The sequence below is a fragment of the Miniopterus natalensis genome, chromosome 5, assembly GCF_054644295.1.
Source record: "Miniopterus natalensis isolate mMinNat1 chromosome 5, mMinNat1.hap1, whole genome shotgun sequence".
In the NCBI taxonomy this organism is placed as follows: Eukaryota; Metazoa; Chordata; class Mammalia; order Chiroptera; family Miniopteridae; genus Miniopterus; species Miniopterus natalensis.
The window spans coordinates 12,202,534-12,215,976 of NC_142085.1; the positions used below are offsets into that span (position 1 = coordinate 12,202,534).

The 13,443-nt window shown below is 40.3% G+C and overlaps 1 protein-coding gene across 1 annotated transcript in view; it reads left to right on the top strand.

Moving 5' to 3' along the window:
• Nucleotides 1-13,443, top strand: part of DNAH8 (dynein axonemal heavy chain 8) — a 243,812-nt gene that overhangs the window by 112,225 nt on the left and 118,144 nt on the right. Inside the window, exons 45-52 of the mRNA XM_087817239.1 lie at nucleotides 4,797-4,984; nucleotides 7,316-7,402; nucleotides 7,731-7,838; nucleotides 8,717-8,851; nucleotides 10,286-10,447; nucleotides 12,294-12,540; nucleotides 12,630-12,871; nucleotides 12,953-13,093. Coding sequence (XP_087673365.1) covers nucleotides 4,797-4,984; nucleotides 7,316-7,402; nucleotides 7,731-7,838; nucleotides 8,717-8,851; nucleotides 10,286-10,447; nucleotides 12,294-12,540; nucleotides 12,630-12,871; nucleotides 12,953-13,093 — 1,310 coding nt within the window. The remainder of the gene's footprint in view (nucleotides 1-4,796; nucleotides 4,985-7,315; nucleotides 7,403-7,730; nucleotides 7,839-8,716; nucleotides 8,852-10,285; nucleotides 10,448-12,293; nucleotides 12,541-12,629; nucleotides 12,872-12,952; nucleotides 13,094-13,443) is intronic.

Consider the following 13,443-nt stretch of genomic DNA (forward strand, 5'->3'; position numbering starts at 1 on the left):
TAGGTCTCAACTTGTGCTCTCCCATCCCCATATTTCTCCATCCTCAGCCTTCCCCATCACACTGAGTAGCCATTTCATTCTTCCAGATGCTCAGACAAAAAAAATCTTTGACTTATCTTTTACTCTTCTCTTTCTCTTATATTGTCAGCAGCAAACACTATTACTTTCCAAATACACCCCAAATCTGATCCCACTGCTGTCATGCTGGTTCAAGCCAGTCATCATCTCTCACCTGCACTATTCCAATGAACCTCCTAATTGGTCGCCCTATGTTTACCCTTGTCTCCTCCACTCCAGTCTCAAAACAGCAGCACAGCAGTCCTTTTACAGGTAAGTCAGATCACGGCTCTCTTCTGCTGTAAGCTGCCCATGGCTTCACTCAGTAAAAGCAGAACTCCTTAGGTCCTGTGCTGTTTTACACAGTCACACCCGCCCTTCCCCATGCTACTGTTCTGACCTGCCCCATCTCCTGATCCTCTCTACGCCCCTACGCTCTCTCCTATAACCATAGTGGCCTTTCTGATGTTTCTCAAACACTCAAAGCACATTCTCTCCTCAGATTCCTTACTCTTGCTGGTCCTTAGGTTCTTCCCCCAGATATTCACCCCTGTGGCTCACTTGACCAAGGATGTCGACAGCCAACATCATACTTGGAATTTTGAAAGCATGCTCTTTGAGATGAGGTGTAGGACAAGGGTTCCTGTTATCATTTCTTCTAGTCATCGCTGTACTTGGGATCCTACCCAATGCCATAAGAAACAACAACAAAAATACAAAGATTGGAAAGAAAGAAAGAAATGCAAAATTTCATTATTTACAAATGATAGGGTATACTTTTTAAAATTCAACAAAATCTATAGGAAAATAGAATTTAGCAAGTTTCCTAGAATATAAAATCAATAAAAAATAAATTTTATTTTGATGAACCACACACAAAAAAACAGAAAATGAAAACTTGAGAAAAATACCATTTAGAATGTGACCTCAAGAATGTAGGGTTGGTCAGGATGGATGAGTGGGCCCGAAGGGTAAAATAGCAAATAAAGACGGGCCCAGGACACATGATGGGTGGCAGAGGTGTTACTGTGAGTCAGCGATGGAGGGACACACTTTGCAATAAAGCGTTCTGGGACAGCAGTTGATTAATACTTAATAAGGGAAGTTGGGTTCCTACATATATAAAAATTGGATGCTGACACCATATATAAAACTCAGCTCTGGGAATTAAATGTCTAAACGTAGTAGGCAAACTTGTGTGGGTTTTTAGAAAGTACCAAAGGAAAACATCTTTGCTTTCAGAGTAGAAAGAGGTTTTTAATACAAACCCACAAGCCACAAAGGAAAGATTGATACATTGCCCTCTCTGTTAAAAATACCTGTTCATCAGTAGTTACCAAAGAGAGAGAAAGCATGCCCGAAATTTGGAAATGGCACTAGCGATATATATTACCTACAGAGGACTAGTGTCCCAAATATATTAGTAATGCCTGTAAATCAGTAAGAGAAAGATAACCCAACAGAAAAAATGAGGAAAAGTCTTAAACAGGCATTACGCAAATGAAGAAAACCAGTGACCAACAGTCAAAGAGTCATACATTATAAAGCGGTTCCATTTTGTACACACCAGATTAAGAACAATTTAAGTGTGACATTTTTTACCATTGGCAAGGTGTAGAGCAGGGGTAGGGAACCTTTGTTCTGCCAAGGGCCATTTGGATATTTATTATATCATTTGAGGGCCATACAAAACTATCAACTTAAAAATTAGCTATGAAGAAAGCTCCTAGATTTATTGAATTTCGAGTCCTGTCTGTGGTTGCGGTGGCAGGACCAGACCAAATGATTTCGCGGGCTGTAGAGGGCCCGCGGGCCGGACTTTCCCCAGCTCTGGTGTAGAGCAACAGAAACAGTCATCCACTACTGGTGGGAGTGTAAAACTTTGTTTGGGAAAAAAAGCATATGTGTGTATTCTCAGCTAGCCCACCTCCTGGTGTCCACTCAGACAAGCTGCTCTTCTGCCCTGGGAGCCTCTGGGTAAACATCCGTGGCAGCATTGCCAATAACTGCAAACAACTGTCAACAGCTCAGGTGTCCTCTGTGGTGGGCTGGACACAAAAATACATAGACTGTGGGCATATACTTTACATATCATATGTCACAGAGCTCTATAGCGGTAAAAATGAGTCGGTGCAGCACAAGGAGTCGGTGCGTTGACATAGAGCAGTCTCACAAACAGTTTAGAGGGCAAGAAGCAAGTCTCACAAAAACACAGAGAGTATGATTAAAGTTAATTAAAATTCAAAAATAGGTGAAACCAAAAATGTATTATGTAGATATATATATATAGATAGTAAAAATAAAACAAGAAAGAGAAGAAGAAAGCAGAGCAAAGCATGAGACTGATTATCACGGAGCTCAGACGAGCAGCGCCGGCTCCGGGAGGGAAGAGGGGCAGTCGGGAGAGCGGGCGCTGCGCCTCCCTGTGCTAAGTACCTTCCTTCAGGCGGGACGCGAGCGGTGTCCCCAGAAGAGACACCCAGATTGCACGCCCAGCTCTTACACAGTCTTTTTGAGGTATTTCTCCATTTAAGAAAGAAAAGAAAACATAAGCTTCAGACTAAGCGAAAATATCTTAACATGTATAGCTGGCAAAAAATTAATATCTAGCATTAAAAAAGATTTTCTTCAAATCATTAAGAAACACAAAATAAAACAATTATGAAATATCTCCTGCCAGATTGTCAAAAGTAGAAAAGTCTGATAAACCCACTGTTGGTAAGGACATGTGGGAACTGTAAGTCCTCATGTGCGTAAATCGGCAGAGCTGCTCAGAGAACAGCTTGGCAACACTGACGAATGTGAGGTGCCCACACTCTGAGCAACGAGCATGTCCACTCCTCACACAGATCGCAAGGCGACGTGAACAAGACTGGCACGTTGTTACAACAAACTATTAGGAACAACCCCAAAATCCATTGAGAGTAGGAGTTTTTAAACTGGTATGTTTATGCAATGGAACACTGTCCAGCACAGCATTTTAAAATAGTGAATTAGATCTTTATCAGCACAGATAAACCTCAGGAAAGTAATATTGAGCTAATGATTCAAGTTTCAGGAGGATATGCACAGTAATTTATAGATAGGTAGGTGTAGATGGATAGATACATACACACATACAAATTTTGAACATGCAGAATATATAGTGTTCATGAATTCATGCATGAGAGTGATGGTTTAGAGCATGCGTAGGAACCACTGGCATCCAATTCAGGGCAGAAGTTACTTCTGGAGGAGGAGGGAGTGTGGGTTCAAGAGGGGTACACAAGGACTTGAACTGGTTCCAACATTATTCTTTAGAATAAAACCTGAAGCAAATTGCTGATTTGATAGGTATGTATATGGGCATTCATTATATTAGTCTTTTTAATTGCCTGACTGTTAAAACATTTTCTAACTCCGAGAATCATTTTCTAATCAGAGAAGGGATCTTTGGATCGCTCCCAGCTTGAGGGCTGGGGATGGTTGAGAGAAGCAGACTAGGGTGCAAGGTAAACCCCATGATACCAAAATGATAGCAGAAGGCAAAGAAAAAGTGTTTCCCCTCCATATAAAAGCTGTAGCACAGCTCCCTGAAGTGGGAATCCTGACAGAGACCAACCCCAGATGGGGCCTGTGTCAGAGAGACAAGCAGTGCACCAGGCCAGACTGCAAGCCCCAGACCTGGAGAGCAAGCTCCCTTGCGTCTCCATCCCTTCCCTCAGCTGGCCAGAGGCAGGCATGCATCCTGCAAGCAGGAATTTGCATTTGGCATGAGGAAATGCACGCATATGCAGAGATAACAAAGTCTCATGAAATATTTGAAGGAATTAGGGAGATACCCAAAACAACAGAAACCTCCTGACCACTAAACTGATGAACAGAAAACAGAAGGAAATTCAAAAGTAAATAAAGTTAATAGCTTAGAGAGATTCAAGAATTTATCACATAGAACCAATTAAAAAAACACACAACAGGTTGCTATGAAAAAATAACAGTTGGAAAATTTGGATGTTAAAAATGTAAATTAAAAAACAAAACTCTCTTTAATTGGAATATCTAGCCAAGAGAATACATTGCAAAAGAAAATGAAAGTTTTACAAAAAATCTTAAGGGCCATAGAGGTAGCTATATAAGTTCCAACGTCTGTACAGTGGGAATTCCCAAAGGAGAGCAAAGAAAAACTAGAGGGGGCGGGGGCAATAATAAAAGAAAGAGCGTTTCATGCAGGTGAAGGTAATGAAGGTTTTCATCCTTAGAGATTATACAGGAACAATGTCCACAATATCCATCCAGGTCTTTCTTTGTGCTGGGTTTTATAAGCAATAAATAAAAATCCCTTTGGCCATTCTCTGACTTACTCAGTCTCCCGATATTTCTCTCATTTTAACAAGGAAGGAACAGAGTGATCTGATTCAGACGGGGCATTCCTTATTTGGTCAGTTTCCCCGAACATTTCGGCTCCTTCCACTCCCATCCCCACTGGAGGAAAAACTTCCAGATTGAATCCAATTTTATCGCCCTTCAGCATCCCTGAATGTAATGACATGTCTGTACTTTCATTTTGGCAGTGTACGATTTTCATTGTCTTGGTGATGGTGTAAAAATAATGAAACCTCTTTATATTGCTGCAATTAAATATGTCTTTCTAAACAGCCAGATATGAAACTTTATATAAGTTATATTTCAGTATGTAATTGTTAGAAAAATGATTGTTATTAAGAAGTAAAACTTTTCAAATTAACTGTTTTTCGTACCAGGTCTTGCACAGTCAGGTTCTTGGGGCTGTTTTGATGAGTTTAACAGAATTGAATTGCCCGTCTTATCAGTGGCAGCCCAACAAATTTATATTGTTTTGACAGCAAGAAAAGAGAGAAAAAAACAGTTCATTTTTTCTGATGGTGATTGTGTTGATTTAAATCCAGAATTTGGAATCTTCCTAACAATGGTGAGAATATAAGTTTTAAATGCAACTTGGCTGGTTTAATTGTTATAGACTTAAGTGAAAGAAAGCATCTATTTGTGGGTAAATGACTAAGTATCCAGGAGTACAGAGCTATTCTTTCATATCATATGATTTTTTTGAGTAGTAAAAATAGCCCAGACAGAAAATAAAATAGTAATATATTAATGATAATAATAGCTACTGTTTATTGAACACTTACTGTGTGTAAGGCGATGGGTTAAATGTTTTATATATTGTATCGGACAGGATAGCTGTAATAACAATTCCCAAATCTTAGTGGCTTGAAATGCCACGGATTTGTTTCTCCCTAGTGATGGGGCTGCGTGGAGAGGGCAGGGTCTGCTTTCGATGTCCTTACTCTGGTCCTATCACAGCCTTCACTGTTTGCTGTAGCAAAGGAAAAGAACCCAGAGAACTGTGCCCTGGCTCTTAGAGTTTCTGTCCAGAAGTGACCCAAGTCACAAACATTTCTTAAAGCAGTTTACATGGCCATACCTAACTTCAAAGGGGCAGGGAAGTGTAGTCATGTACTGTATTTTGTATGTTGGATATTTTATAACTGAGGTTCCTGAGACACAGAGAGGTTTAAAAACTTGCTCGAGTCACACAGCTAGTTAGAGAAAGATGTTACTGTCTAACATCAACCTGACTACTTAACCTCTACACTTGGTTTTCTCTGAAACTTAATAAAGGATCATGAAAATGATTTAAAATTTCCCAAATAATTCAACAAGGTCCGATACCAAAGAATTGTGGCAAATTCATTTACCACGTGATTAAGGGCAGAGCTTTGAGATACAATATTGTATAGAAAGAAAACCAAAGGCATGAATAAGTAGGGGTTTCTATGAATTGGAGAAGTGAAGTTAATGTTCAGCCAGTTTTACGTAATGTTTTTTATATGTTTTCTAGTCAGTTAAATCTCTAAGTTGCAAGATAACACAAAGTACTCTGATTTTTAAGTGTCCAGTAGATAAATCATAGGAAGAAAAATAAGGAAAGTTTCTAATAAATTCATTGTAAGTAGACATCCAGTAAAGCACTTGGGAGTAAATAATAATCCTGAAGCGATCAGTTATAACTCTGAAAATGGGATGAAGTAATTTATTCAGTGTGATAACTGTGACACGGAATAATTTAAAAGAAGTTTAACGTTCTCCTTGGATTAAGAATAATGTTGGAAATGTCAATTAGACACTAGGTTAGGCTGTGAATAACTGAGCCACACAAAAAAGTGGCTTAACATGTAAGGGTTTATTCAGGATTCTCCTGTGTTTCTGCTCCATCATGGTTTCCAGCCTCAGGCTCACCTATGACTTAAGATGCTACCAAAGCAGCTCTGTTGTATTACAGCTAATCAACTGAATCAACTTCCTTTAAACAACAAGGTTATTTCATACAGTGTGTCCCTTTGTGTCTCATGATGTAGAATTTAACCACTCCAGCTGCAAGGCAGGCTGGGAAATGTAGTTTTTAATCTGGGTACTGATGCCCCCAGCTTGCAGCTGGGGTTCTGTGACTAAGGAAGGAGAAAAAAGGGAGCATTGATAGGCAACCAGCAATCTCTGTATGCCCAGCACTTAGCCATGTATCTAGCCTATTGACAGCACCCAATAAATGGTCAGGGAATGAGGGTTTCTTAGGTACTCTCCTAAAATAACTGACCTTGTTTTGCCTTACCTTTGAACCCCTGACCTTACCCTTGGGACTTTTGGTCCTGACCTGTCCTCAACCTATAGCTACTTGCAAGCCTCAGTTTCCTGCCACCTCTACCTTCTCCTGCTCAGTATCTTCTCATCATTCCCACCTTTATTTCCCTTCTCCACCTGGGCTTTTTTAATGGCACTTTGTCAGCCAGAGAACTCTACAATTTTGACTGAACAGAATAAGTGAAAAGAGGAAATAAAAATTACCTAAGTAAACTCATCAGTATGAAATCCTGAACTTTATTTTTCTTTCAATAATGTATTTTCGATCATAATTATCCAGATATTTATTTGGTTTTCTTTTTTTTTCTTTCTATTTTCTTTTCTACTTTCTTACTAGTAGATAGACAGATGCTTAATTTTTGTTCACAAAGTGGTGTGTGTGTCCGTATTAGTATAATGAAACTGGAAATATGTAAAAAGGACTGATGTGACATTAATAAATATTGATGGTCTAATATGAAATTTTGAGAAAAGAGGGAGGTTTATGAATCTAATGTTGTTTTCAGTACCACCTTAGAGTCACAATTAGGGATTTGAAATGTATTTGTATTCATGAAATAAAAGTTATGTTAACAATTAAAAATTAAATAATTTTAACTTCTAGAACCCTGGATATGCTGGGCGCCAAGAACTACCAGAAAACTTAAAAATTCAGTTCAGAACTGTTGCTATGATGGTTCCTGATAGACAGGTATGCATTTGGATTTGAAAACATAATATGGCCCTGCCTGTGTGGCTCAGTTGTTTGGAGCGCCATCCCACACACTGGAAGGTGGTGGGCTTAATTCCCATCAGGGCACATACCCAGGTTGTGGGTTAAATCCCTGGTCAGGGTGAACCGATAGATGTTTCTCTCTCACAATGATCTTTCTCTCCCCCCCCCATTCTCTCTCTCTCTTTCTCTCTACGTCTGTCTATCTCCCTTCCTCCCTCTAAATAAAAAAATAATAATGTCATTTATGTTTTTTACTTGTTTTCCATGCAAGTTGTTGAAAATCTCGCTATACGAATTTTTTCAGATCATTATGCGAGTTAAGCTTGCAAGCTGTGGTTTTCTTGAAAATGTTATCTTGGCTCAGAAGTTTTATGTTCTTTACAAGCTGTGTGAGGAACAACTTACTAAGCAGGTAACTTTGTATATTTGTTTTTCCCCTAGCTATTAAACTTGATTTTTTGACTTTGCAGTTTTACCTTGATAAATGTTAATCAGTGAGCTTAAGAAAATCTCCTTGACTCTTTTCCAAAATAAATTTATAATTACTTTCACCTATTGCTTATGTATTTTTAAAACCTGTTTATTTTTGAATAATTATAAATTCATTGAAAGTTGCAAAGAAATGTGCTGGGAGGGCCCATGTATTCATTACCCTACTTTCTTCAAAGTTGACATCTTATAACTATAGTATCATAACAAATCCAGAAAATGGACGTTGGTGCGGTCCAGAGCTTATTAAGGTTTCACAACTGAAACGCCCTCAGAGTGTGTGCATGTGCGTGTGTGTAGTTCTATGCAATTATATCACATGTGTAGATTCATTTAACCACCACCACACTCAACATGCAGAACTGTTCTTTCACTACAAGGTTCCCTCATGCTGCCCCTTTATAGCCACAGCCACCTCTACCAAATCCCTACCCCTTTGCAGCCACTAATCTTTTCTCCATCTCTATAATCTTATTTCAAGAACGTTATATAAATGGAGTCATAGCATATAACTTGTTGGCTGTGCATTTTAAATCTCTTTGCTTCTCAGCCTGTATCAGACTGTCTTATTCTCAAAAGGTATTTAAAGTGTGAACACTGTCATACAGCTCGATCTTTCCAATGGAGTGATCATTGTTCAGTCAAAGGGAAGGTGGGGGAATTGAGCTAATAAAACTTTGCCGCTCAGCCACGCCAAAACTACAGTACATACGTATCAGAATATCTATCTGTATATGTATAGTGGGTCTACATTTAGAGCTTTTCAGTTAGATAATCTTTTCCTCTTTTCCCCCCTCTTAGGTTCATTATGACTTTGGGCTGAGAAATATCCTATCTGTATTGAGGACACTTGGATCTCAGAAGAGAGCCAGGCCAGAGGATAGTGAATTAAGCACTGTCATGAGAGGACTAAGAGATATGAACCTTTCTAAACTGGTATCTTTCTTCCCTGAACTCACTCCTCTTTCCAGAATTTGACCTGGTTTCTCTCTGCTTGGCTGACAAGTGGGGGTTGGCTCATGTTAGTCTTCGAGCATTAATAACTGCAGCAACAATGGGTGTGTGAATCTACCACTGCTTCCAGGAGCAAAACCCCATTGCTGGTATGACCGTCGTGGGCCGGAAATGCACCCTCTTGTCAGTTGTGTGACCTAGAACAGGCCTCCTCAGTGGGTTTTGCCCCCACGTTTCAGTCCAGTCCTCAGCCATTATTCATAATGCAAAATATTCTGAACATGAAATTCTGATTCACAGGGAACCATGAGAGCTGTTACTTTGTCTGTATATGCTTAGCTCATCTCAGCTATGTTTCTCCCCGAACATCAACATTATTTCTGTTTACTGAAAATGCACCACAAGTTGGCTGTGGAGATTATAATAGTGATTATGCTCCTTTCATTCTTGCCACTGTGAGCTGAGTTGTTTTGAACTAGTGGCTGGGAAGGTTCATGTGGTTTATTCAAAGGACTCTCTAGGCTACATATTGTGTCTATGCCCTGGAACAACAAGGCTGGGGAAGAAATGATTCTCAAGAAGCTCACATTGTAGTTACAAAAACCAACAGTTCACATCTGTGTGGTTCATTACTGTTGCAGCCTTTTCAGGGGTATTGCCTTGTTTGAGTCTCATAGCAACTCTGTGGGACGTGGCTGGCTGGCTAGGGAACTCAGAGTCTGGAGAACCCACCCACAATCACAGTCAGTTGAGAAGCTGGAACAGAAGTCCACAAGACTTTCTGATGCCAACTCCTCTGCTCCTTCCAGTACACATACCGCTTCCCTTAGATAATGGTATTCTTGAAACTCCTAGACAAGAATTCCAGAAAGCATCAGGGGTGCCCCAGAAAATAAGGAGCAATCAGAAGTGGCCAGCAGTTGTGAATGGGGTGATCTAGGCATTGAAGACAGCGAAGGAGGAGTAGACTCCGTTTGCTCAACCCTGCTGCTTATACCAGGTCAGGTCAGGACTCTGCTTTGATGGTTTTCCAGCTGATGCTGAATGAGCCGGTCATGCAGGGCCATGGGTATTTTCCTTATTTAAAGAGATATTACCATCCTGTTTTCATGGGGTAGAGACTCTTAATGGCATGATTTTAAGGTTAATTTGTATACCTGTCTGTCAGAAGCAGAGCATTCACATGACAAAGTAATGAGGTCAAACCTTGGAGCAGTAGACTAGAGGACATTGAATGCCAGGGCACTGCGGGCGCGATGCTGTGGGTAACGTGTACTCAGTGGTGGTGTCCAGGAGAAAGTACTAGGGAACACAGTCTGGTGAGGAGAGTGGCTGTGAAGTGATAGGTGCTGTGTGCTTCCGAGCTGGTCGGTGGGCACTTGTTGACTGGAGTAAATGTACTCTCTGCCATTGTAGGTTGATGAAGATGAACCCCTGTTCCTCAGCTTAATCAATGACCTGTTTCCAGGATTACAGCTGGATAGTAATACTTACGTGGAACTACAAGATGCAGTAGCCCACCAGGTTCAGTTAGAAGGTTTGGTGAACCATCCACCTTGGAATCTCAAACTTGTGCAGGTAAAGAAATTTTAATCTTTTTCAGTATAATGATAATCATGTGTTGTTAAAAATCCCCATTTCAAGAGGAGGACTACTGATATTAGTCTTACTTGATGTAAATGTTGAAATTAAATTAACACACATCAATGCAAGAAGAGGCCTCAGGAGGATGTGCTGGTTCTAGTGGGATGGGGTGGATTTACCCCGCCTCACAGTAAACAAGTGGTAATTCATTGAGGTGCTTACACTTGGTGAGAAGGTTGGGCAATAACCAGAATCTCAGGAGTAGTTGGGAGGAGATATTAAATTATAAAAACTCAGGGAGATGGAATGGTCCAGCAGGCTTCCTGCACCAATCTGGCAGTATTGCCGGTGGCTGGGTGCCTCCCCGGGCACGGAGCCTGAGGACTCTGGTAGTATCAGTCTGTTCCTGCTTTGTGTGTGGACATCTTCACACGCACACATGTTCACACCCACACTAACACTTGAGTCTTTGCACCTCTTGGTGTCTTTCTGCTCATCACATTTCACCAGTTGTGACAACCCTCTCGATCAGCAGTCACGAAGCTGTAGCAGAGGCAGGATTAAATCTCTATGAGCTTGATGCTTTGGGAGTATTTTCCAGGACTTTTGGAATATGAAGGAGCTGAAATTGTGGACAGTGTTAAAAACTGCACTTCAAAATTAAAATTCTTATTTTAGTGTTTTTGCCAGATTATAAGAAGTGCCAGTGTATGAAACAGATCCAAATCTTGCAAGGGAATACTTAAAGTTTAAAAGTTTAAGTATTTTTTATCATCCATGTACTGAAAACTATTTGAAAACTTTTTTAAATTTCTGGACAAACATTTTATCTATGATATGCATATAGTATACTGATGATGATACTGAAATCCTAGTCGTCTCAGTGGGCGGGGGACTAGAATATTTTGTTCTTTTTTGATGTCAGTAACATTACTCTTTAATATAATGTTATGGCCAGTGCCCCTGCTGCTTTTAAACTATGGGTTAAGTAGTAATACATTCCTATCTAAAATGTTAGAACTCAAATTCTACCTCTGATCAGCTGTGAGACCTTTGACTTTTTATTTTTATTAACAGGACAGTAGACAGGATGTTGTAACAGACACTGTCCACGTTTTAGTATGTCTCCTTGAATCTCTTCTGCCGTTTCAATGTGCCCTTCCTCAGCTTCTGTGTGATCCTAACACATCTGCCCACATTCACTACTCCCTCTGGAGAACTGGAGCCGCTTGTTGGCAGCACAAACAGCAGCAGTGCCAGGCACGGGAGTTTGTCACACCTCTCTTTGCTTCTCCCCATTCCTGTCCTGCTTTCCCCGCGCCTGCCTCAGTTTCTCCTCAGAGCACTCCCTGAGTAAATCACTGGCCTAAGAATCCTCATCCCCAGCTATGCTCCTGGGAAACCAGGCAGATAGATGGGTAACTTGGATCCACCCCATGATGGCTTGTGTTGCTGCTTTCCACCTCGAGGGGGCAGTATCATCACATTGCACGCTGAGAAAGTGGAAAAATTGCTCCATGTGTGTCCTCCGCAAAACAAAATTACAAGGTTTGAGTACCAAAAACTAGAGCCTGAATTAATTTTTTCCAAAATGTAATTCAAGTTCCACATTGTCATTACTTTATCACAAATTTTATAACATGATGCTAGTTTGCTATCCAACTCTAGCAAAACAAAAAACATTTTTTCCCCCATTTTCTCATTTAAAAAATAGTGAACTAGTTACTTTACTGGGCCAATTATTAAAATCTTTCTCAATTTCAGCACACTACCTCTATGAATGTCAGCCAGAGACTTATAAGTCACATTTTCCAATCGACTGTTTCATTTTGTTGCTCAGTTATACGAGACGTCGCTGGTACGTCACGGCTTGATGACTCTCGGGCCCAGTGGCTCAGGGAAGACAGCAGTGATAACAGTCCTGATGAAGTCACTGACAGAATGCGGCAGGCCTCACCGGGAAATGCGAATGAACCCGAAAGCTATTACTGCGCCTCAGATGTTTGGCAGGCTGGACACTGCTACCAATGATTGGACGGATGGGATCTTTTCTACACTGTGGAGAAAAACATTGAAAGCTAAAAAAGGTACACACAAGCTCTCCTTTGTGATCAGTTGTTTTTCCTGCCAGTTTATTATGGTTATTTGCTTAATTTTCTGTCTTAACTGTTTGCAGGCGAAAACATTTTCCTTGTTTTAGATGGCCCTGTAGATGCCATTTGGATTGAGAACTTAAATTCTGTGTTGGATGACAATAAAACGCTCACGTTAGCTAATGGGGATCGCATCCCCATGTCCCCTAACTGTAAGCTTTTGTTTGAAGTCCACAATATTGAGAACGCCTCTCCTGCCACGGTGTCTAGGATGGGCATGGTCTATATCAGCAGCTCTGCTCTCAACTGGAGGCCGATATTACAGGTGGGGATGGGAGACTTGCAGAAGCTGCTTTAACTTCCCATGGTTCACTTTCTTAATAAACAGACTGTTTCTTTGCTGTAGGCGTGGTTGAAGAAGCGTACCGCACAGGAAGCTGCTGTATTTCAAACTCTGTATGACAAAATATTTGAAGATATATATACATATATGAAACTAAACCTCAATCCAAAAATGCAACTCTTAGAGTGCAACTATATTGTGCAAGTAAGATTTTTTTTTGTATATTCACTACTTAGATTTGAGATTTTTTTTCTTACTCAGTTGTAGTTTAGAGGCATCTGAAATAGAAATGTGTGCAGTCCATAGAAATCTTTTTAATGTGGCTGTGAAGGCTCTGAAAAGTTGGATTCCTGTTTAAGAGCTCATTAATGCTCTTACTGCCATCTCTCTATTATTTTTATTTCCCAGGGGGTTGTTGTCAGGGGAAGAGGAATGAATTATCTTTCCCATCGTCAAGCTTAGTAACCTTCCCAGAAAGTGTGTGCAATAATGAGAGTAGACAAAATAAGTAAATATAGCTCACAGTTCTACAGAAAAATACAAAAGGAGCAGGT